General features: G+C 34.6%; 1 protein-coding gene and 1 long non-coding RNA gene across 3 annotated transcripts in view; one reads left to right on the top strand and one right to left on the bottom strand.

Moving 5' to 3' along the window:
* The window catches only part of FBXW10B (F-box and WD repeat domain containing 10B), a 144,674-nt gene that overhangs the window by 43,394 nt on the left and 74,722 nt on the right, over nucleotides 1-26,558 (top strand). Inside the window, exons 3-8 of the mRNA XM_074225191.1 lie at nucleotides 914-1,093; nucleotides 1,199-1,326; nucleotides 3,680-3,802; nucleotides 16,038-16,147; nucleotides 18,058-18,258; nucleotides 19,719-19,840. Coding sequence (XP_074081292.1) covers nucleotides 914-1,093; nucleotides 1,199-1,326; nucleotides 3,680-3,802; nucleotides 16,038-16,147; nucleotides 18,058-18,258; nucleotides 19,719-19,840 — 864 coding nt within the window. The remainder of the gene's footprint in view (nucleotides 1-913; nucleotides 1,094-1,198; nucleotides 1,327-3,679; nucleotides 3,803-16,037; nucleotides 16,148-18,057; nucleotides 18,259-19,718; nucleotides 19,841-26,558) is intronic.
* LOC141514395 (uncharacterized) overlaps nucleotides 1-26,558 on the bottom strand; it is a 147,931-nt gene that overhangs the window by 79,314 nt on the left and 42,059 nt on the right. The window lies entirely within an intron of this gene.

The raw sequence follows: 26,558 nt of genomic DNA, 5'->3' as shown, positions 1-26,558 counted from the left end.
TCTGTCATGTGGACATTTGTAAGTGTAGATCTGTTGCTCAGAAAAGAAGTCAGGCCAGGAAAGAGATTTGGTAGTAATCTGCATAAAGTTTGCAGTTTAAACAATTGGAGTAAATATGCTTAAAATCACAGAATTTTGGATTTTAATCAAGTCTACCTATCTAGTTCAATTCCCTAATTTTACAGATGAGGGAACTGAATCTTAGAATGGGAAAAAATTGACTACCTAAAATAACTAGGAGAAAAGAAAATATTAAGAAGAGGAATAAGGTCAAGAACCCAATCTTAGGGAAGAATCATATTCAGAGGTTAGGAAAAGGATATGGAGCTAGTAAAGAAGACCAGGAAGAAATAATGAGAATGAGGAGAAGAGATGTACTAGTAGAGCATGTTGTCTGAAGAATTTATTAAACTCCTAGTTTTTTTCACCATACTTTATACATAGAAAGACATATAAAAGCACAGTACTTTGCTGTATTGGACAGAGGCTAAGCTATACAGACTGACAGAAAAGCACACATATGACCTACATGTCATGGAATGATGACAATGAACTATAGAAATGAAAAAATGAAACAGGTATAGGATTTGTATATCATTACATATTAAGGACTGGATAACAATGTTAAATCTTCAATTGGGTTCACATTGCTTAAATGATGTTACATTGTCAATATATGTTAGAAATCAAAACAGAGTTTTGGAAACTGTTCCTATCATGTATACTTCTAATAAGAAGTATCTTATTATAAAGCATTTGGCCTTCCAAAAGATATTTCTTCACATATTTATTACCCCAAGCCCAGGTAAGACAGGAAACAACTAGAAAGTATGGGAAAATTCAGTAACGAAATTCCTTTGATACTGTCCCATTGAGCAGAAAACAATGACTTTTTCTTCTGGCTTACTTCTAGATGCTCAACTTCTGCTGGATAAGGAAATATTCTCCAAGAGAGCAGATAGGGCTATGGAAGATGAACATTTTACTGTCCACTTGACATCCCATCTCGACTACAGGCAGCAGTTACCAGAGATTAGCAAGGGTAGAGACTTCATCCGATACTTGCCTGTCTACATCTCTAAATACATTTTAGGTAGGTCGATGACCCACTTTGTAGATAATTGCAATCAATCCAACTCCTCAAGAATTAGCCTGGCTTGATCCAATTTGGGATTAACAAAGCTATCCTATCTTTCAGGGTTTCTAGACAATAAAACACTGAACAGATGTCTTCTTGTAAGCCGGCACTGGTCTCTGCTGGTGCATCAGGTCAACACAGATAAAGCAGCACATCAACTTGTTAAAAATGAGATCACACTTCTTAAGGTACTTCAGATGTTGTGGGGGAAGAGCTGGACCGATGTTTAATATTCTTTACTATAAGTCAATTATCAGGGAGGGGACATGCTGGGACTTCTTTCTTCATATCAACTGTCTGCTAGATGCTATGCCTTATAATATTATGGCTAACAAGAAAGGTCAGAAGTATGTTCAAAAATGATCTTTTTTTTAAAAAATTCAATTTGACCATCATAACTGTCATCATCTTAGAGTGACCCTGTATCAGTAAGTCTTGATAATTGGTGGACAGATTTCCTTAGTCCTCAGAAACCTCACAGAAATTATTAACTCTTTGAGATAGAAGGAAAAAATAAGAGGGTAAAATGCTCACTAAATCAGTTTCATATGGTATGTATTTGATCTTTATAAGCTATATAGTTTGCTTTTGAAGCTAAAATATTTTATAATTTTTTTTAACTCTTGATTGTAATCTAAAACTTTGGAAAATTCACTCTTGGTTACCTGAAAATGGCTTTCAAAAGAACTTAAGTATGAAGAAGTAACCCTGGATTAGGGTGAGGTTCCCATACAGTAATTTTTTTTCTTTTTTAAATTTCTTTTTATTTTTTCCAATTACATGTATACATGGTTTTCAACATTCACTTTGTTGGTAAGATTTTGAGATTCATGGTTTTCTTCTCTCCTCTCTCCCCAAGTCAGCAAGTAATCTGATATAGGTTATACATGTAAAATCATGTTAAATATATTTCCATATTAATAATTTTATAAAAGAATAATCAGAACAAAAGGGAAAATATGAGAAAGAAAAGCCATACAACAAATTTTTTAAAAAACTGAAAATAGTGTGCTTTGGTCTGCATTTAGACTCCATAACTCTTTCTCTGATGTAGATGGCATTTTCCATCATAAGTCTTTTGGAATTGTCCTTGAGAAGAGCCAAGTCTGTCATAGTTGATCATCACACAATGTTGCTGTTAATGTGTAGAATGTTCTCCTGGTTCTGCTGTCTTCTTCATGCAAATATTTCCAGGTTTTTCTGAAATCTGCCTGCTCATGATTTCTTACAGACCAGTAATGTTCCATCACATTCATATACCACAATTTGTTCAGCCATTTCCCATTGATGGGCAATTCTTCGGATACAAACCTAGGAGTGGTATTGTTGGATCAAAGGGTATTCACAGTTTTCTAGCCCTTTTGGTATAGTTCCAAATTAATTCCAGAATGCTTGGATCAGTTCACAACTCTACCAACAATGCATGAGTATCTCAGGTTTCTTACAAATTTATCATTTTCCTTTTCTGTCATATAAGCCAATTTGCAAAGTAGTATCTCAGAGTTGGTTTAATTTGCAATTCTCTAATCAATAATGATTTAGAGCATGTTTTTTACATGATTATAGAACAGCTTTGATTTCATCTGAATACTGCCTGTTCATATTCTTTGACTATTTATTAATCAGGGAATGACTTTTATTCTTATAAATTTGACTCAGTTCTCTATGTATTTTAGAAATGAGACCTTTATCATTGACTTTAAAAATTGTTTCCCAACTGTGCTTTCCTTCTAATCTTGGTTCATTGGTTATGTTTGTACAAAAACTTTTTTTAACTCAATGAAATCAAAATTATCCATTTTGTATTTTACAGTGTTTTCTGTCACTTGTTTGGTTATAAATTCTTCCCACTCCATTTTGATGTGACAGATAAACCATTCCTTGCTCTCCTAATTGGCTTATGGTATCACCCTTTATGTCTGAATAATGTTTTCATTTCAACCTTGTCTTGATATAAGGTGTGAGATACTGGTCTATGCATAGTTTCTACCATACTATTTTCCAGTTTTCCTAGCAGTTATTGTCAAATAATGAATTCTTATTTCATAAGATGGAGTCTTTGGGTTTATCAAACAGTATTATAGCTATTTACTATGGTTTCTTTTGTACCTAATCCATTCCACGTATCTGCCACTCATTTCTTAGCCCATACCAAAAAGTTTGGATGATTTAGGTTTAGGTCTGGTAAAGTCACCTTCCTTTGCATTTCCCTCTACTAATTACCTTGATATTCTTGTCATTTTGGTCTTCCAGATGAATTTTGTTGCTATTTTTTCTAGCTCCATATAATAATTTTTTTGGTAGTTTGATTGGGAAGGCACAAAATAAGTTAATTTAGGTTGAATTGTCATTTTTCTTACATAAATTCAGCCTATACATGAGCAATTGATAATTTTCTAATTGTTTAGATCCATTAATAATCTTTTCTAGGCCAGTTTTGAAAATACTATTTCAGACAATTGACTGCTATGTGCTGAATGTCTTTACTATGCCGTAAGAAAATGTTGATGCTAAAGGTAAGCTATTTTGTTCTCATTTCAGGAGACCTATTCTAAAAGGATGTACTATAACTATGCCAATATACTAGGAATTCCAGTTCCCAAGGCAGATGAAGATGATAAAGTCATCCGTCAAAAAACTTCAAAATTGAAACTGAAATCAAGGGTGTGTGACATTTGGTTGAGATATTTGTTTGGTATTTCATTTTGTCATCAAAAACTGTATTAATAATTTCTATGGGGAGGCAATGGAAGCAATGGAGTGAATTAGAAAAATGCTGGAATTAGTTAGTATAATTGATATTTGTTATTGCCACTAGCTAGTTCTCTGAATTTAAACTTTACTTCCATGCACTTGATTCTTTATTTGTTAAATGAGGTAATTAAATCAGAATATTAAGTAAATGTTTAAAAAAATACATATATATATATATATATATAACTACTATATATATGCACACACACACACACACACACACACATATATATGTATGTATGTATATCTTATTTGAATCACACAATAACTCTGTGGGACAAACATTATTGTTGCCATTTTATAGAGGAGGGAACTCAGGCTCAGAGAGTTAAAGTATTTGTGCAATTTCACACAATTAATGCATATTGGAGGTAGGATTTAAAGCAGCAAAAGATAGCTAAGAAGAGAAGCTAACATAATGCTAACATAAAAGTAAGATTCTTCTTAGCCTCCAAAACAGAGGCCCTAGGCTGGTAAGTCCACAAGAAGTTACTTGTCTATACAAGTGAAAAGTTACTTGTTTATTAGTTCATTTATTTAATAAATGTTTATTAAGTATTTACTATATATATGCAATTTACTAGAGTTAATAATATTAGGGATAAGTACAAACTAAATGAGAAATAATTCATCTTTTTTTTGCAAGGCAATGGGGTTAAGTGGCTTGCCCAAGGCCACACAGCTAGGTAATTATTAAGTGTCTGAGCCTGGATTGGAACCTAGGTACTCCTGACTCCAAGGCCAGTGCTTGGAATCAAGAAGACCTTGGTTTACCTAGAATTTCAGATATTTATTAGTTATATGATCTTGGGTAAATCATTTAATCTATGTATGCCTCACTTTTCTCAATTGTAAAATGAGGATGTTGATCATTGCACCTACCTCACAAGGTTGTTGGGATCAAATGTAAGATGATACATAATAAATGTAAACTATTTGCAGACTTTAGGGAGCTATGTAAATGCTATACTATTATTGTTAACATGAAATCACTCTTATATACAATGTTGTATAGGTACTCTTTTAGTGTACAAATAACAAAAGGCAAACTGACATGGGAAATGGAGGAATGGCAACAGTAGAGACAATCAATAAATAGGATAAAACAACAGTAACAGATCTGAGAGTGCTGGCAGAATGGAGAAAAAAATACTGTACACTGAGCTAGCATGACATTCCTGGACTCCAGCATCCTTTCTGAAACATAATGGTGACTGGATCATAACTAGAAGTCTCAGTATTTCTAATATGAAGTGAACAGTTATCTTTACTAAGCTGAGTCAAGAATTAAAGGTGTCTGCTAATCCATGATTTTGAATTTATATATCCTTGTCCTATTGTGTAAAATGGTGGAAGACAATTGATTGAGTTTTGACTCAGAATCTCCACTAGATTCATATAGGGATAGTTGGTGAAAACATCTCAAATCTGTTCAATTTCCATGGTATTATCATATTGTTCCATTAAATGTTCTTTTGCTTCAGCCAGGTTCTTGCAGAATATTTAAATGAGTTATATAGTTTCAAGGGAAATTAACTATTCTCTAATAATCCTAAATTTTCTCCTACCTTCTGAGTAATGAAAATGTTAGTAATACCAGTTATGCATTAAATAAGTTTTAAAAACTGCCATGGAAAGAGCATTGGATTTGGAGTCAGAAGAACTGAATTTAAATCCTAATTTTTTTCCATTTAATAATACAATGTGTATTCAGGGACAAGTCTTTGTGTTTTGAGTTTTATTATAAGTAAAACAAACCAGGGATGGTGGTACATGTCTGTAATCTTTGATACCAGGTAAACTGATGTGAGTGGATAACTCTCACTTATAAGTTCCAAGTTAAACTACATTAAACAGGTCAGATAACTATACTAAGTCCAGCACCAATATGTTAAGTCCCTGGGAGTGGAGGCACCAGGCTGCCTAAGAAAGGACAAATTGACTGAGGTCAGAAATAGAATAGGTCAAGATTCCCATCCTGATCCATGGTGGGATCAGGCCCATGCTTCTGTATTTCCAACCTGAGTGAGATAGGGAGTTAAGAAAAAAGAGATGGAGGAGGAGATACAAAATAACCTCAAAATTCCATTCCCATTCTAAAACATTGATTCTTTGTTTTTGCCTTAGGTAATAATGCATAACAGGCATTATATAATGAATAATGTAATGCAATACAATTAATTAACATGCAATATAAATATATATATAAAATACATTTACTAGTTGAGAATAGAGATTAGATTTAATCCTAGCAAATTGTCTTTAATTATATAGCTATGGTTCTTTTTTACCTCCTATCTAAAATCCTAGTGAAAACATCATAATTGTGTTCTTTTCTACCTCTCATATATCCTTAGATACATGGCAAATGGGAAACTAATAATACATAAAAAACTTATTATATATATAAAATCTACCCCTTTCAGACTTCAGCAATTTACAGATATGATACACTTACCCAGGGCAAAGACTATTCTCCAGCTGCCATTTTGTTTAAAATCAATAGGAGAATTTTATATTGTATCAGTTTTATTCCATTTAATTAGCTGAGGGCTATTGGGGTGTTATTTCATTTTAAAAGTTTCTACTCCTAAAATTTGAACTATAATGCTCTATGAGGCTTTATTTTTGAGGGCTTTGTGAAGAAGACAACACTCTGGCCTGAGGAGCATTTTTCTATCCAAAATATTGGGTCTTAGAAGTAGAAGTTGTCCTGACTGGCACAAGCCTAGCCCTACAAGTTGATGCTCATAGAGCAGCAGACAGAGATATGGGTCATAGACAGCAACAGACATCAAATGTAGGTACTAGAGACAATGACTGTCAGGAGGAGTGATAGCCCACCAGCAGAAGATACCAGTGAGTACTAGCTTGTGCAATGACAAAAGGTAGGTCCACTGGATATAGATATTTATTGAAGTATAAGTACAACACTCAATGCTAATTTCATTACTTCAATTCAGGAAGGGCAGAGAGGACCAAGTTGTGTTGTGAGTGGGGTTTACTTTCTGATGACAAAAGTGGAGGTGAGTGTCTAACAAGTCCCCACAGAATTAGCAGGACAGTTCCTCAAAGGTTTCTCTTGGGGCAAAGATTTAGTGTGTGGTGGTATAGGATAATTCTTCCTGATCTATGATGAGGATTGGTGACTATGTAGGAAATGACATCATCTTTGCTAGTGAAGTATAATATCAATATTTGTGTAATCCCTGTATAGAAGGGGTCCCTGACATCCTTCTGGGCCCTGAGAAACTCCTTAGAAATATAAATTTGGCTAGGTGTCTTTGGGTCTGAAAATAATCCACAGGACCCAAATGCTTGACTCTGGGAGTCACAGATATATACCATAAATTTGTCTAAGATTCACAAAGCACCCTTTTAGCCTAATTATCTTGCTGTATCTGTAAAATTCCTGCTTACTCCCAGGACTGCCTCCCCTTCCCCAGATGTGGCTGGAACCATAAGATAGTAAATTTCATTCCCTCAAACCTGTGGGAAGTCTGTGAATAGGCGACTCCCTCTGTCTCAGGAAACATGTTCAGACATAATACAAAGACCCTGACCCTTTCCCACTCTATCTAGTCCCCTAGCTATACTGAGCCATATGTTTACATACATTTGTAGCAGCATGACAAGACAATATATCTAACTGCTGTCTTTGCTTCTGTATCCTGCTTGCTCTCAGTACCCCCCCCAAAAAAACACTATAAAAACCCTATCCCCTGAACACTCAGGTACTGTCTGATTTGGGTACTCTTCATTCCCAGGCAGTCCCTGGGAAATTAAAGATCTCCAAACTTATCAAATTTTGTCTCTGTCTCACTCTTTGGGTTCAGCACTAGTTTCAGGTGCATGATGATGATGGCTTCTAAAGTCATGTTACTCAGGGTCTAGAAGAGGGTAAGAGAAGAAGTGAAAGTACCCATTATAGATGGCTTTCTCAAGTTTTTTTATGAAAGAGAGAAGAGATATAGAATGACCACTAGAGTTGATGGATGGTAAGATCAAGTGAGGTTTTTTTTTTAAGGATGTGGGAAACAAGTACATGTTTGTATGCCACAAGGAAGGAAATATGAAGAGTAAGACAGTGAAGTCAAGAGTGGGGATACTAGTGCAGGTAGTCTACTATAGAAGTTGGTGAGACATGGTATCAAGGATACATGTAGATAATTTGGTTTTTGCAAGGGGAAGAGACAATTCTTTATTCAAAACTAGAGTGGAGATAGAGATGGAAGATATCAGAATGAAATGAGATGCAGAGGAGGGAAGAAGTAGAGCTCTTGCTGAATTATTTCAGTGAAATATGAGGCAAGGTCCTTCACTGAAAAAGTCAGAGGAAAAGGGATGCCTTGGGAGACTTGGATATATAAGAAGCTTTAGAATAGCTATCATGAGGAGAAGCATATCAATCAATTAGGTAAAAGGAAAATATTTGCCTTGGTGCAGAAAGGGCTCAGTTAAGGTTAGATAGCATAAATTTGCTGTGAACCCAATCATCAAGATATCTTGATTTGTTCCTGTAGAGGGCCAGCCCCAGGAAATGATATTCATATATCCTTGGTGATCTTCTTCATCAAAGGTATGTATGGATTATTGCTCATTGTATGAATCCATTGGCTCACCAGTGAACCCTGACCTAGGATAATCTGTGGCTCCAGGATGGTTGTAAAAGGTTTCTTTGATAGAGAAGCATGCATTCTTCCTAAGAACAAATACTGTAAATTTACCCAGGAACTTATAAAACTGGGTCTCTTTTAACCTGTCATTCCTGAGATAAATTTTTGCTATAAAAAGTCTGAGTTTTCAAAAATAAAGTTGATAGATTTTCACTTCCCAATATTTTGTGTTGGATATGTTTGTCTACCTGACCTGACTCTCAGAAATTCATGTCCAGACCCTCACCAGAGTTATTGCGGGCAATATGGTCCAGCTTCATTCAGCAACATATAAATAGGAAAAAAAGGAGGTGGATGGTAGGAACAATTCATGTCTGGTACATAGCAAGGAAAGTATTTTCTATGATAGGACAAGAAATGAAGATAGTAGAAGAAAATGTAGAGTTGAGTTGGTTCACTAGTTAGTTGAGCTGGGGAAAAGAATTAATGCAAAAAAGGAATAAAAGATATTACTTTGAGAATAAATAACTGGGTTAGAGTACATAAAGCATTGAGAAATAGATAAAAGAATTTTGGAGCATGGAAGACTTCATGTTGAAAACAAGATCCATGAAATGAAAAATTCTGTTTATAGCTGAGATGGAAGAATAGATCTTTAGTACTGAGTAGAACCGGGAAATTATGAATATTTGAAGAAAGTATAAATAGGTATAATGAAATTCTCTAGTATAAGGGCAGAAGCTAGAAAAGAAGGAAAGAAAGAAACATGAATTATCATTATGTGCTATTATCTCATCTGAGCCTCACAACAACTCTGGGAGATAGCACTATCATTATCCTCATTTTATAGATGAGGAGACTGAGGCTAAGAGAAATAAGCCCAGAATCACATAACTAGTTTGAGGCTGGATTTGAATTCATTTCTTTTTGATTCCAGAACTAGCACTCAGTCCAATGTTCCATTTAGCTTTCCAGAAGAAAAGGAATATGAGGTAGACACTGAATTTATTGAGGAAGGATAGGCATTAGGGAGCAAATGAATTTAGATTTGGAATGAGGTTTGTAAAATTGCCTTAGGGGTTAAAAATCACTGAGATGTGCATATATGATAATGGAAAGTGCTAGGCATTGAGGAATGAGGTTAGGTATATAAAAGCATTAGAGGGAGGTCTTTTGAGAGAGTCAAGAGATAAAATCTATAGGTCCTCTCTCCATATTCCATGTGTAAAAGATGGTGATGTTTCACTTTGTGAAGTTCAAGAAAGCTTGCTTCAGAAGAGGTAGGAGCAAGTGGAAATGTGGAAATTTGGTCAGGAAGTCAGTATGTCTTAATCTCAAGAGGGTCTTGGAGGCAGGAAGTAGAGTAGATCTTATCTTCAAAGGGTGTTTGGAAGTGGTGCTGGAAATAGTTCAGGGAAGAAGGTGGACAGTGATTCCTACATGTACAAAAAGGTTTGATGGGAAGCCAGTTCATGGGCATGTAGGGATTGTCATGCCTTTTAAAAATATTTTTCCAATTACATGTAAACATTTTTAACATTCAGTTTTTAAAATTTTGAATTCCAAATTCCCTCTCTCAATTTCCTCTACCACCTTGAGATGGCGAGCAGTGTGATATGTTACCTTGAGCAGTCATGCAAAACATTTTCATATTAGTTATGTTGCAAAAGAAAACACATACAAAAAAACCTGAGGAAAAATGAAAAAAATTTTAAAAATAGCATGCTTTCATCTGCATTTAGACTCCATTAGTTCTTTGAAATTGAATAATGTTTTCATCATGAGTCTTTTGGATTCATTGTAATCATTGTAATACTGAGACTAGCTAAATCATTTTTAAGTAATCATCATACAATAAGGCTGTTACTGTATTCACTGTTCTAGTTCTGCTTTCTTTACTTTGCACTGGTTCATGTAAATCTTCCCAGGTTTTTCTGAAAGCATTCTGCTCATTGTTTTTTTTTTTTTATAACACAATAGTATTTATCACAGTCATATACTACAACTTGCTCAACCTTTCCCCAATAAATGGGGAATGCCCTCAATTTCCAATTCTTTGCCATCATAAAAAGAGCTGGTAGGAACACTTTTGTACATTATATATGTCCTCCCCCCCCCTTTTTTAGGTTTTTGCAAAGCAAATGGTGTTAAGTGGCTTGCCCAAGACCACTCAGGTAATTAATTATTAAGTGTCTGAGGCCCCATTTGAACTCAGGTACTCCTGGCTCCAGGACTGATGCTCTATCCACTGTACTACCTAGCCACCCCTGTCCTTTCACTTTTAAATTTTTTTTTTATTTCTCTGGGATATAGATCTAGTAAGTTCTATTGTTAGATCAAAGGATATGCATATTTGGCTAGAGTTCCAAATTGCTCTTCAGACTGGTTGGATCCATTCACAACTCCATTAACAATAAATTAATGTCTCAGGGGATAACTACCTACAAAAGGAAGAGCATTAGTTCTGGCTTAACTGGTTTGAACTTAATTGACAGATTTTGAGGGCATACTTCCTTCATTTGTTATTGTTTTCCACAGGGCAGCTAAATGGCTCAGTGGATAGAGCACTGGCCTTGGAGCCAGGAAGACAGGAATTCAAATCTGGCCACAGACACTTGATATTTATTAGCTGTGTGATCAAGTAACTTCATCCTGATTGCCTGGCATCCAGGGCTATCTCAGTGATCCTGATTTATATCTGGTCACTGGACCCAGGTGAGTTTGGAGGAGAGTGAGGCTGGTGGCTTACCATAGCATACTCTTACTCAAATTCAATTCACTTGTCATAGCATCACCTCCCTGATGTTATGGTCTTCTTTGAAAAATGGACAAACATTATTACTATTTTACATAGTTAATTTGCTTATGCTCAAAATCTTTGAATTTTCTTTCTCCAGAGATCCTTGTTCAGGCTTTTCCTCTTTATATTCTGGTGCTAGGAAGAGGAAAAGGGGGTTAGGTATGGGGTGTTGCATTCTTTTTTTTTTAGGTTTTTGCAAGGCAAATGGGGTTAAGTGGCTTCCCCAAGGCCACACAGCTAGGTAATTATTAAGTGTCTGAGGCTGGATTTGAAACCAGGTACTCCTGACTCCAGGGCCTGTGCTCTATCCATTGCACCACCTAGCCACCCCATGTTGCATTTTTTTACAAGTGTTTGCAGCCCAGCTGCTATTAGGTCAAGGTAAAATGTTGAACAAGTGTGACTTAAGTATTATTTATTAATGGATTCTTTACTTTTGGTGTCCAAGACCATGGAGACAGTTGAACAAGCAATCAGGAAACAAAATGATTAACTCTTTGCAGATGGTGTACTTAAGAGAATTCTAGAAAATCAACTAAAAAACTACTTGAAATAATGAACAACTTAGGAAAAACCACAGGATATAAAATAAACTCACATAAATTATAACTTTCTATATATTAATAGCAAAGACCAGGCCCAAAAGAAGAAAGTTCTGAAGATGGGAGAAAATGGACTTTAGGAAAAAAAGAATTTAAAGCTAGATTTATGTGGGTTCATTTTTGTGAAGAGATCTCCAATCTCTGACTCAGGAAGGAAAGAAAGGCTTAGACTTTAATCCAAAGGTTACATAAATGGTTTATAAGATACTACAAATTTCCTAAAAGCTAACAGCAAAGATATTTAAGAAAGGATAAAGAGGAAGTGGAAAAGAAATAGTCACAAGCTGTGACTGGGCTTAGATCCACAAGGAGTCAATTTAGAGAAATGAAAAGTAGAAAGGAGAAGAAGCCATAGTAGCAGAAAAAAAGGAAAAGAAAAGAAGCTTAGATCAACATAAATCCAGCTGCATGGAGCTGGGACAATATTGTTCTAGCAGCGTGGGCTAGATCATATTGATACAGCTTAGAGAAAGGAAGAAGAAGAAGAAAAAATAACACAACAAGGTGGTCAGAAGTCAAGTAGAAAAAAAGGCTTCTGCTGGGGTGGATCTTTGCTCAAATACATTTCCAGGTAATTTAGCACCTGACTCCAGGTATTCTCTAATGTGTATGCCACAGGTGGAGTCCCCAAGATGTTGTTAGGACAGCAGTCACTGAGTATGAGTAGCATTCTACATACTATGCCTTCTCCTGCCCCAAAGGACATGACTAAAAAGTCCAAGTGGCTTAGTAAATAAAGATTGCAGAGACAATACAGAATGGAAAATAACTCCTGCAGTAAAGAAAAACTTCAAAAAGATTACATTTCTTTCTGTTCAGAGTCCCTGTTTCAGTTCCATTTAAAATAATTATAGTGTAAAATACTTAGGAATCTACCTGTCAAGACAAACCCAGGAACTATAAGAACACAATTATAAAACACTTTTCATACAATTAAAGTCAGCTTTAAACAACTGGAAAAAATATTAGTTGTTCCTGGATAGGCTAAGCCAACATAATAAAAGTGATAATTCCATCTAAATTAATGTACTTATTCAGTGTTATACCAACCAAACAAAATTCCCCAAATCTCTTTTATAGAGCTAGAAAAAATTCACAAAATGCATTTGGAAGAACAAAAGACCAAAAATATAAAGGGAATTAATGAAAAAATGCAAAGGAAGCTAGATCTCAAATTACATTATAAAGTAACAATCATCAAAAATATCTGGTACTGGCTAAGAAATAAAGTGGTAGATCAATGGAATGGATTTAGGTACACAAGACATAGGAGTAAATGACTATAGTAACTTAGTGTTTTCTATATATGCTAGCTTTTGGGATAAGAACTCATTATTTGACAAAAACCACTTAGAAAGCTAGAAAATAGTATGATGGAAACTAGCTATAGACCAACATCTTACACTGTATACCAAGATAAGTTCAAAATGGGTATATGGTTTAGTCATAAAGACTGTTACCATAAACCAACAGGAGAACAAGGAATAGTTTATCTATCAGATCTATGGAGAAGGGAAGAATCCATTACTAAATAACAGAGTACATTTTGAGATGTAAAATGGATAATTTTGATTATATTAAATTCAATTTTTTTGCACAAACAAAATCAATGCAATCAAAATTGCAGAAAGCTGGGAGAACATTTTAAAGCAAATGTTCTAGGTAAAGGTCTCATTTCTCAAATACATAAAGAACAAAGTCAAAATTATAAGAATACAAGCCATTCATTTTCACATGAAGAAAACAAAGCTATCATATGAAAAAATGCTTTATATGACTATTGATTAGAGAATCCTAATTACAACTTTGAGGTACCACTTTACACTTATCAGACTGACTAATATGAGAGAAAAGGAAAATAGTAAAAATTGAAAAGAATGTGGAAAAATTGGAATACTAATATATTGTTGGTGAAGTTGTGAACTGATTTAACCATTCAGGTGAGCAATTTGGAACTATGCCCAAAAGGAGAACAAACTGTGTATTCTCTTTGATACAGAAATACCACTCTTTGGTCTGTTTGTCAAAGAGATCATAAAAAAGGAAAAAGGATCTACATTTACATAAATATTTACCATGTAATTGGAAAAATAAAATAATATAAAAATTCATTCTGAGATTTTCTCAGATTGCCAAGACATAAAAAAAGATAAAGACTTACTACAAGAAAATGAAAAAAATCTGTCCTAGTACTTTGGTGGAGATGGGGGAAGAGGAGGAGGCTTTAAGAGCTGTTCAAGTATAGTAGGAATTCAGAGACAGTCATATTTCTGCCTAATCAGTAGTCCTTATGGAAACAAAAGGCACTTATAGAAGTGAGAGACATTGATAACTAACCTGGGTCTTCCAAAAATTCAGGATTAAGTTTGTCTAATCTTATAGGAAGTCTGTTAAATACCAAAGAAGCAGAGTTGATGATACCTCTCTATAGATGTACCAGAAATATTTAGCTAGTGACCTAAATGATATTTGATAAATAAACATAATGAGATTGTCCTCATAGATTAGTATGAACTTGCATTAAAAAACTCAGGAGCAATTACTACAAGGTTAAAAAATAGACAATGAAGGACAGAGAAAGAAATTGGGATAAAGAAATTACGCAATAATATTGTGCTTTACCTATGATCTATTTATTGATCAATAATATGCTTCATTTCTTACATTTGTGTACATATCGTGATTCTTCATAAATTATTTGTATAGTTAAGGCCTATACCTGTTGTGTGAGGCTGTGAATTATAGTTATAAATAAGAATTATATTTGATATATTTTGGGCAGTATTATTTTATTTGATATGTATTTTATGCATATATTCACTATTAGTGCATGTAATTCTATTGTGGATGATGTGGACTTCATGAGTTCTTTCCTGTTGAGATATTTACCTGTAATTGTTAAACAATAACTAATTTATGCAAGCATATTTACAGAGGTACTAATGTACTTAATTCACTTAATATGAAAAGATTTACTTGGGGACATAGCCCAGTTTTCCCTGAAATGTGTTTTCCAGCAGTTGCTATTAGTGGACACTTTTGCCTTAGTTTCAGTGCCTAAACACCATAAGATTGGGCAGTCAGACTGGTGTGAAATTGAATAGGAAGATGCATGTAAAGACAGAGAGAAGGAAAGAAAGAAAGTGAGAAGTGTGGAAAAAGATGCATAGCTCTCCCATTAAGGTCTATGTCCCATCCTGCCTGGGTGTTATTAACAGTTTCTTGTGTCTTTGACAGATTGACTTGAGGGCAATGTGGTAATTCCATAACAGATCAATGAGTTGATTTTTTCCATTCTTGATGACAACAGACTGGAGGGTTTAGTGTAGCTATGTAGTACAGTAGACCAGTTTTTATCTGGAATGTTATAACTTCAAAACCCTGGAAAACATCCACTCAATGGTGAGAGACATTGCCAGCACCAACACTGAGAATTGAGACCTTTAATGTTTACTGATAGCCATATATATATATAGTTTATTTCCTAGCTTGTAGATATGTGCAATAAGGCAAAACTGATGAGTTGCAGCAAAGACCTATTAACCCTTTTTGCAAGGCAACCAAGGGTCAAGAGAAAGAAAGGAACTCTGGGTGGTAATTTCAGTGGATAGGGGCTCTGAGCATTATTGCAGATATTTTTGAACCTGAAATGGGTAGGTTCTCAAAAAATAACTTTGCATTAATAGTACACAAAAGTCAGAAAATATTGTTTAACTATAAAGATGAAACCCATTGATTTTTATCCAGGGACATTACAAAGAGAAATCTGAGATTCTTTATAAAATTATTTGAGCACCACTTATTTCTATAAATTCATGAATGATAGCTCCATATGAAATCGTTAAAGGAGAAACTAGGTAATCAGGTTAATACAATTAATAGATAGTCTTAAGGACATTCTGTGGTTCTTTGTTTAGGAGAATTATTAGCTGTTTAGTCTGATCCCATTTAGGAAAACCACAGTACCCTCAGTGGGCCCTTTTGGAGCTTTACCTAAAGTTGAACAAGCCCTTTGCAATTCAATCAGTATGGACCATCAATGTGGTATGTTCTTGTAACAGTAAAGACTGAGTAAAGGAACCTAAAAGTCTTAACCTGCTTTTGATCTTTAATTTTTCCTTTATTAGATTGAGTATAATATATGGACAGCATACCAGGGTCAGGAAACTGAAACTGTAGAAATGGAAGAGAAAAACGTCTTTTGTGGCAAATATAACATACGAATTCTTTCTGACAGGTAGGTATTCAGGCAGAATATATTCTTTCAATATCCTTTGAATCCAAGCAACTATAAACACTATGATTTCTTGGGAGATATAAAGTAGAAATATATATATTATATATATATATATATACACACACACACACATAAGACTTAAGCATGAAGCACTTTAGAAATGCAGGCAAGAAAAAACATTATAACAAAAGGAAGGGAAAGTAACTAAAAGTATTAAATTCAAGAATAGATACAAACAAACAAGCCTTGAATGAGAATTTAAGTAGTTTCTCAAACTCAGAACTTTTCAAAAACTAACATATGCATATTAGCTGAGAAAAAAATGCATTTTCCTGGGGAGGAAGGTCATATATTTACAATGGTTATAAATCTATATTTCAGACAAGAATGTATTATAAAAATTGGTGATAATGTTTGGAGCTATAAGCTTTTCAAGGACAGGAACATCTTCATTTTTGTTTTAGTATCACCAGGGTCTAGTGCAGTATCTGAAACATAAAAAGAATGTAATAAATGCTTAATAACCCCCCCCTTTCCTCCTCAGAATTTTTTTCCTTCTCCTTTAGAATTTCATTTTTGAGAGCTTTTTTTCTCTTCTTGGACTGCCTTTTTAGATCCTTCTTTGTCTTTACATTTAATCCATTCTTCCATTCTTCAATAATTTCAATAATTTTCATTATTGTCCCTAATAACTGGAGAGTACAAAGAAGTTCCTCAAACCTCTTAAACTTTTCTTCTAGAAGGGAGACTTATCAGCATTTACCATTGATTTGACTGTGGCACAAAGACAATCATGGAACATTCTATATACAATTCTTCCTAAATTTTCATGTTATAGTTTTCACAGTCAACTTCACTGGAGAAACTGAGACAAACTCCTTATAGGGTTTTTGAACTCCAAAAGGGTCACTCTTCTCATTTCCCTAGCACCAGGGTAGCTATACCCAACTTTCCCCTGCTTAACTTGTCTGCTTCTTACTCCTGCTCTTTTTCCTTTGTTCATTTTTCCTCTTTTAATGTGAATACTAAATTCCATTTATAATTCCCTCCTATTACCTTCTTCAGATCAAGTTCTTGTTTTCCACAATGAAATTGGCTTCTTTGAAAAGCAGTACTACATAGTGGATTAGATGCTGGACTTCTAGATAAGAAGACCTGGATTTGAATACTGCTTTGACACAGTTTAGTTGTTTTACTATTAACAAATTATTTAACCCATTTGAGGTTCAGTTTACTTATTTGTAAAATGAGTAATACTTCACAATAATACTGTAATAATTGCTTTACAGAGTTGCTGTGATACTCAAATGAGTTTTGTATTTAACTGCCACTATTATCATGATAAATGTTCAAATCATATACTTAGAAGGTCAAGTTTTAGGAAAGACAGAAAACAATCTTCTTGCTTAGCAAGTAGGATGGATGACTCTTTAGGTATTTTTCACTTTATTTTTTACTACAACTTCAGATCTGTAAAATACCTTTTCAGATGTATAAAAATAATTATTTCCTTTGTAGACTTTGTAACATTGCAGAGGTGGGGAGGGATAGAAGCAATAGAGAAGAATAGTTGTAAAAAGGTAGGGGGCAGATGGCATGCTTGAAACATGGAAATGAACTGCTTCTGCTTCCATCAGATTTTTGAGGCTAGTTTTTTCTGCTTGCTTCTGATGGGTAAGGCTACAGCAGTTCTTGTTAGACAGTCTTCAACACACAATAGCATTTGTCTTCTGCTTGGTGATCCATAATCTTAGGGTAAGGCATAGATTTTCCCCAATTGTTTCATTGCTCAAATTCTTTGCTTTGAAATCAGGTACTTCCCAAGTACTTCCATTCTCCTAGACAATCTTTGTAGTGCTATATAATCTCATTTACAGATGATGGTGTTTTTTTTTTCTCTTTAAATCAAGGTGGGACAGCTCCAGAGTTATTCACTTTTGTGGTGGAGAATTTGTTGCGATGACTATCCACAGGAAGATATTGCTTCTTGATATCAATCATATAAAGAAGGTGCCCACTTATTTCCAAGGACATTCAGGGAGCATTTGGGCACTAATACTCTGTGAGGAAGAATCTTTTCTACTGAGTGGAAGCCATGATTTGAGTATCAGGTAAGTGATCCCAGTGATAATAAAAACCAAGAATGATTCTATGTCCAAGTCAATCCTTGGTGGCAAATTTGGTGACAAGAAAGATATTTATTCTTCCAGAAAACTAGAATAACTTAAAGTGAATTATAGTAAGCTTTTAAGGAATTATAAGGAATTGCAGTTTACTCATTGATACACTGAGGTATAGCCAAATAGTGAGTATCTTGAAAACATCAAATAGGAAAAATTGGATTTCCACCTTTTAGCTGAATAGCAATAGCTTTTTTCACTTGCATAGTACTTAATAGCTAGGCTGCACTTTCCTATGCATTATTTCATATGAGTCCCAGTGAATATTTACAATAAATGATAAAAATATTATTATAATTGTTTTACAGATGAGGGAACTCAAGCCCAGAAAGATTTTTTGAAGATCACATTGACAGTTAGTAGAAGATCTGAGAATAGAAACCAGGTCTTCTACTTTCATGTACTGATCAAAGTGAAATGAGCAGTGCCAGGAGAACATTGTATACAGTAACAGCATTATTTTATGATGAACTGATATGAATGACTTAACAATTCTCAACAATGTAATGATCTAAAACAATTCCAAAAGACTCATGATGAAAAATGCTATCCACTTCCAGAGAAAAAACTGATGGAATCTTAATGTAGTAAAACATACTTTTTTACCTTTCTTTATCATTCTTGTTTTTAGCATCTGTACTTTTTTTTGCAACATGACTAATATGGAGTAATGCAATGAGTAATCTATATCAAATTATTTACCTTCTCAATGAAGGTAGAATAGAGGGAGGGACTTAAAATTTTTAAAAAGCAAATATTAAATTTTTTTGTTTACATTAAATTGAAAAAAATAAAAATGAAGTTCCCCCCCCACCTCTCATCCTGAAAGAAATCAGGTCTTTTGATTAAAAGCTAAATATCCTTTCCATTTCAGTATGAGAGGACAGTAGTGCTGACCTCAGATTCTGTCAGGGGAATGTGAAAGGACATATGATCATAGAACTGAGGGTGATAAGCTCATCTAACCCTTTTTTTAAACAAATGAGTAAATTGAGATCCAGAGAGGTTAAGCAACTTGCCATAGAATATCTAAGTTAATAGTATCAGGAGGATTTTTCTGGTTTCACATTTAATGTATTTGTGGTTGTGTTTAATGTATTCTATGGTTGACTCATTAGACGAGTCCATTCATTTTACTTCAAGAATAAAGTTAATAATACTTTTTCTTATCCACCTATCAACAATATTGCAAGAATTTACACAACATATTAGCTTCTTAAAAGAAAATTTGTAGTTTTACAATTGTTGTATGAAAATCAGATTCTTCTCAAGTCAAATGTGTTATTGATAATTCAAGGGCTCTGTCAAACTATCAGCCTTAAAAAAAATGTAGTGAATATTTTCCTGTAAAAACATTAAAATATTCTTTTTTTTTGGCTTGATTTCTGCAGATACTGGAACATACGATCTGGGCTTTGTACAAAAATCTTTAATGGCCATACAGGCACTATCACTTGCTTAGATTTATATGAGAACAAACTCGTATCAGGATCAAAGGATTGTCAGGTGAAAGGTCAGAAATGCATATTTTAAGTTGATCTTTAATTTTTTTCCAAGTTTCAGATCTATCATATTTGTTCAGATTCTTCCTACATTATCATCTTTCATTTTCTCAATGATTGATTGGTTCAACAGATATCAATTAAGCAATAATTTTGTGCAGTATTTTGTGGAAGGACTGGGAGAGGCACAAAGCTAAAATTAAAAAAGTCCTTATTTTCATGGAGTTTACATTTTATTTTAGTAGGAAGAGAAGTCAGACATAGACAATTATAGCATGCCATATTATTTGGTATGTGAATTATAACATTGTAAAACAAGGTGCTATAGATTCATAGAATCAAAATCTTAGAGTTGGATCTTGGAGTTATTTATCATCCTCTTTTGCATCATAGTTGGTACAGCTATGTGCATGTCATATACAATTAGGACTACATCTTACAATGTGCATTTTCATTTCTAATTTCCCCTTTCCCCAACTTGCCCAAATGGTCATTGCTATGGCCATTTTGAAGGATAAAATAGGAAGGACTGGAGGTGTCAGATTAAAATCATAGACCCAGGGATAGCAAGGCAGTACTTGGGAACTTAACAGGAAATGAATGACAGAAGCATGAGCATTAGCATTAGGCCTCTGAGGTTGGGATTTATGGCAGATACTAAGAGATAATCATAGTTTTAGTTCTAGAAGAGATATTAGAGTCTATCTCCCCCTTATTAAGGAGTGAGAAAGTTGAAAACCAGAATTATTATTGGTCCTAGGGCTCACATCAAGGAAATACCAGAGTAAGACTTGAAATCAAGTCTCCTGACTCAAACTCAATTTTTGTTCCACTAAGTCTCACTCTTTCTGAAGCCTTTACTGTTGAGTTTATCAAAAACAGATTTTTAAAAAAATTTAAATTAACTAATTAATAATTTTAATTTAGAGTCCAAGAATTGTAATTTTTGTAGGCTGAGCTCTAGTCTAGGATCCCTTTTATAGGAAAGACATGAATTTGATCTTTTTTTAGAATATTTATTAATATCTCTTGGTTTTTTATCACCTCCATTTTTATTCTTTTAAAATAAAGAAAGAGAAAAGTAGTTTGGGAAAATCAATGAACCCAACACAGCAACTAAATCTGAAAGGATATGCAATGTTTTTCATTCATAATTTGCAAAGAAGGTAGAGAGATACATTTTCTCAGTTCTTCTGGGAAGCTTAGTGATAATGATTACAAAGAATTCAGTTTATTTGATGTTTTTTCTTTCCATTTACATTGTTTTAGTAATTGTGAATATTGTTTTCTTGTTTCTGCTTTCTTCACTTTATACATCTTTCTATTTGCATTTCAGTGGACATCTTAGTCATTATTTCTTAGATCATAGTAATATTCCATTTTATACATCTATAGGCATACAATCAGTCAATAAACATTAACATTCTGTAGGGCAGCTAGGTGGCACAGTGATTAGAGAGAGCGCTGACCTGGAGTCAGGAAGACCTGAGTTCAAATTTGGCCTCAGACACTTAATAATAATTACTTAGCTATGTGACCTTGGGCAAGTCACTTAACCCCATTGCCTTGCAAAAAACAAAAAAAAAAGATTCTGCTGTGTACCAGGATTTGTGTTGTGATAGAAAGTGCAAAAAAGAAAGTAAAGGTAGTCTCTGGCCAGAAGGAGCTCACAATCTAAAGAGGAAAACAACCAAAAAAATATATACTTACAAGCTATATATAGAAACAATCAGAAACAATTAAAAGAGGGAAGGCATTAGAATTGAGGGGTTGGAAAAGGCTTCCTGTTGAAGAACCTGAACCTTAGTCAGGAACTGAAGAAAGCAAGGGAGTCTGTAGGCAGAAATGAGGAGGAAGAGCATTCCAAGCATGTGGGGCAACCAGTGAATATGTCCAGAGCTGAGAAATGGAGCATCCTTTCAAAGAATTGCAAGAATAGTGTCATTAGATTAAAGTGGTGTAGTGTAAAGTAAAAGACTAGAAAAGCAGAGGAAGGACGAGAAGGTTATGTAGAAGGTTGTATTTAATCTTGGAGAGATAGGGAGTCACTGCAGCTTTTGGCTGGGGTAGGGTGAGGATATGACATGGTCAGACTGAAGCTTTAGCAAAATCACTTTGACAACTGAATGAAGAATGAATTGGAGTGATGAAAGATTCAAGACAGGCATTAGCAATCTGCTACATTAATTCAAGCATGAAGCAATGAGGGCCTGCACCAGGGTGGCAATAATATCACAGAAGAGGAGGCATATTCAGGAGATGTAAATGTGAAATCAAAAGACCTTAGCAATAGATTAGATGTGGGGAATGAGAACAAATGAGTCAAGGATGATACCTAGGTTGCAAACCTAAGGGACTAGGAGGATGGTATAGCTTATGATAGCAATAGGAAAGTTTAGAAGAGGAGAGTGTTTAGAAGAAAACAATGAATTCAATATTGGACATATTAATTTGTCTATTGGTCATCTAGCTTGAGAGAAATTAGGACAGAATAGATAGAAATGAGAATTATCAATATAGAGATAGTAATTAAATCCATGGAAGCTGGTGAGATTACTAAATGAATTAGAGGGAAAATAAAAGAGGGCCCAGGACAGAAACATATAGGACACTTAGGGTAAGAGGTATGAGTTCTATGACAATCCAGCAGAGAAGATTTGATAGGCTGAAGAAGAACCAGGAGAGAATAGTATCCCCAAAACCCACAGAGTGGAGTATCAAGGAGAAGAGGGTATACATTAGTATTAAAGGCTACAATATTTTTTAATGGTGTGACTTTTAATACTAGCTCATGTATCCATTTGAATATATATTAAATTGAAAATTTATATGTGTGTATATATATATATATATATATATATATATATATATATATATATACAGTTTAAGGAGTTGGTCTGAAATTAATTGCTGCCAAACTGCTTTCCAGTTTTCTCAGAGTTGTAAAATATGAAAAATTTACCCTAAGTAACTTAGACTCTTTTTTGAACAATGAATTCAGTTTCTGATTTTTCCCCAGTGATGTATTTTTCTCTTTTATAATAGCAAGTACTAAATAGTTTTATTGAAAACTACTTTGCAATACAATATGAAATCTGGAAGTATTATTCCCTCTCCATTCCTGCTTTTAAAAAATCTTTTCCTCTGAGATTTAAACCTTTTGTTGGCAGGTAGGTGGCACCACCTCCAGTGGCCTTGGAGTCAGAAGGATGGGAATTCAAATCTGACACTTGACACTTAGTAATGTGACCTTGGGCAAGTCACTCAACCCTGATTGCCTCTGATCCAGGGTCATCTCCAGTTGCTCTGATTCATAGTTGACCTGACACAGCTCTGGAGGAGAAAGTAAGGCTGGTGGGTCAGCACAGCATCCCCTCAAATCCAATCCATGTGTTTACCATGATATCACCTCCTTGATATCAGAGTCTTCTTCAAGAACAAAGGACAAATATCAGATCTTTTGTTCCTCTAAGTGAATCTCATTAACATTTGAAGTCTGGAAGCATTATTTCCTCTTCAATCCTGCTTTTTAAAAAAAAATCTTTTCCTTTGAGTTCTAGACTTTCCTCCAAGTGAATCTCATTAACATTTATATAAAACATCAGCATTTTTATATATTACCAACAAAGCCCAACAGCAAGAAATAGAAAAATTTCTTTCAAAACAACTATAGAAAATATTAAATATTTGGGAGTCTACTTGCTAAGACAAACCAAGAAACTATATGACTACAATTACAAAATACTTTTCACACAGTCAGATCTAAACAATTGGAAAAATAAAAATTGCTCATGGATAGACTGATCTAATATAATAAAAAAATGACAATTCTACCTAAATTCATTTACTTATCCAGTGCCTTACCAAACAAACAAATAACAAAAATAACAAAATTTATCTGGAAGAACAAAACATCAAGAATATCATGGAAATTAATGGGGAAACAATGCAAAGTAAGGTGACAGCTATACAAGATCTAAAATTATATTATAAAGTGACAGTCATCCAAACTATTTGATACTGTGGTTCAGTGAAATAGATTAAGTACAGGGCAGCTAGGTAGCGCAGTGGATAGAGCACCAGCCCTGGAGTCAGAATAACCTGAGTTCAAATATGACCTCAGACACTTACTAATTACCTAGCTGTGTGACCTTGGGCAAGTTACTCAACCCCATTGCTTGGTAAAAAACAAAACAAACAAAAAAAGAACTTACTATTTGATAACAGCTGGGAAAAATGGAAAATAGTATGGCAGAAACTAGGCATAGACCCAACATTTCATACCCTAGCCCAAGACATAGTCAAAATGGGAACATGATTTAGACATAAGGGTGATATCATAAGTCAATTAGGAGAGCAAAGAATCATTTGCCTTTCAGATCTATGAAGAGGGGGAAGAATTTATGACCAAACAAGAGAGAAAACATTATGAAATGTAAAATGGATAATTTTAATTACATTAAATTAAAATTCTTTTGTACAAATAAAACCAATGGAACCAAAATTAGAAGGAAACTGGGAAACTGGGAAATGCCAGTGTTTCTGAGAAAGGTCTCATTTCTAAAATATATGGAGAATTGTCTCAAATTTAAAAGAATACAAGACGTTCTCCAATTGGTAAATAGTCAAAAGATATGAAAAGTAGTTTTCAGATGAGATTAATTATAGTCATATGAAAATATCCTCTAAATTACTTTTAATTAGCGATTTACAAATTAAGACAACTCTGTGGTACCACCCTGCACCTAACAGAATGGCTAAAATGACAGAAAAGGAAAATGATAAATGTTGGAGGCGATTTGAGAAAATTGGAACACTAATGCATTGTTGGTGGAGTTGTAAACTGATCCAACCATTCTGGAGAGCAATTTGGAACTATGCCTCTCCTCAGCATGGCCACAGCCCTCAACACAGCCCAGATCTTAGGCAAAAGAAGCAAGTCCATAGAGCCACCTAGCAGGGACCCACCTGGCAGCTGCTTCCAAAGCACTCAGCCCACAGAAGGTAAGGGAGTGAGGAGATACTGTTGAGGTTTCTCTTCTGTCCATGGGACAGGACACTGGGGCTTTGTACATATTCAGATCCTGGTCACATTCTGGGCCCCCATACTGTCATAGAGCAGGGATGCTCCTCCCAACCCTGGGACAGAGGGGTGTGCCTGTGGTCATCCACAGACCAGAGCACAGATAGGAGAGCAGTCAGAGCTGTCAGACCTTGAAGAAACTGATGTCCAAATAATACTCAAAAAGTTCAGGAAGCACCCTAAAACCAGGGGACAGGCTGGGGAAATGAGTAAGCAGAAAAAAAGGAACCTGACCATAGACAATTACTTTGGTCCTAAGAAGGATCAAAATACACATTCAGAAGATGAAAAAGTCCAGCCTTCTACATCTAAAGACTCCAAGAAATATAGAAGTTGGGCTCAGGCTATGAAAGAAGTCAATAAAGATTTTGAAAATCAAGGGGAGAGGAAAAATTGGGAAGAGAAATGAGAGAGATGCAGGCAAAATATTAAAACCAAGCCTTCAGCTTAGTCAAGGAGATCCAAAAAAAATGCTGAAGAAAACAATATGTTAAAGATCAGTTTAGGTCAAATGGATACAACAATACAAAAAAGATATTGAGGAGAAGAATTGCTCAAAAAGCAGAATTGGCCAGATGGAAAAGGAGATAAGAAAGCTCTCTGGGGAAAAAAATCATTCAAATATAGAATGGAGCTAAAGGAAGCCAATGACTTCGTGAGGAATCAAGATGTAATAATTTAACACCAAAAAAGTAAAAAAAACTACAAGAAAATGTGAACTATCTCACTGAAAAAACAACTGATCTGGAAAACAAATCCAAAGAGACAATTTAAAAATTATTGGGCTACCTGAAAGTCACGATCAGGAAAAGAGCCTAGACTTCATTTTTAAAGAATTTCTACAGTAAAATTTTCCTGATATCCTAGAAGCAGAGGCAAAATAGAAAATGAAAGAATCCACCAATCTCCTCCTGAAAGAGATCCAAAAAAATAAGCCCTAGGAATATTATAGCCAAGTTCCAGAACTCTCAAGTCAAAGAGAAAATATTACAAGCAGCCAAAAGAAAACAATTCAAATATCATGGAGCTTCAATCAGGATCACACAGGACTTAGCAGCATCTACATAAAAGGCTCACAGGGCTTGGAATATAATATTCCAGAAGGCAAACGAGCCTGAAATGCAACCAAGAATCAACTATCCAGCAAAAATTGAAGTCCTCTTCCAGGGGAAAAGATGGACTTTAAGTGAAACAGGGGAATTTCAAATATTCCTGTTGAAGTGACGAGAGCTAAACAGAAACTTTGATCTTCAAGTACAGGACTCAGGTGAAGCACAGAGAGAATGGATGAGAAATGTAAATTATGAGAGACTTAATGATGTTAAACTGAATGTATTCCTGCATGGAAATGTGATACTGATAATACTCATATGAATTTCCTCATCTAATAGAGTAGGTAGAAGGAGCTTTTATAGAAGAGGCCCAGGAAAGAGTTGAATTTGAAGATATAAAAATTGTAAAAATGGTATCAATGGGTGAAAGGGAAATGTACTGGGAGTAAGAGAAAGGAGAGGTAGAATATGCTAAGATATTTCATGTAGCTTTTGCAATGGTATGGAAGTGGCGGGGGGAGTGAAGGGGAATGAGGGAGCCTTCATTCTCATTGGAAATGGCTCAGAGAAGAAATAGCATACATACTCAATAGA

Source organism: Macrotis lagotis, chromosome 2, assembly GCF_037893015.1.
Source record: "Macrotis lagotis isolate mMagLag1 chromosome 2, bilby.v1.9.chrom.fasta, whole genome shotgun sequence".
NCBI lineage: Eukaryota > Metazoa > Chordata > Mammalia > Peramelemorphia > Peramelidae > Macrotis > Macrotis lagotis.
The sequence above is the reverse complement of the archived record's forward strand: the minus strand, read 5'-3'. Positions and strand labels throughout refer to the sequence as shown.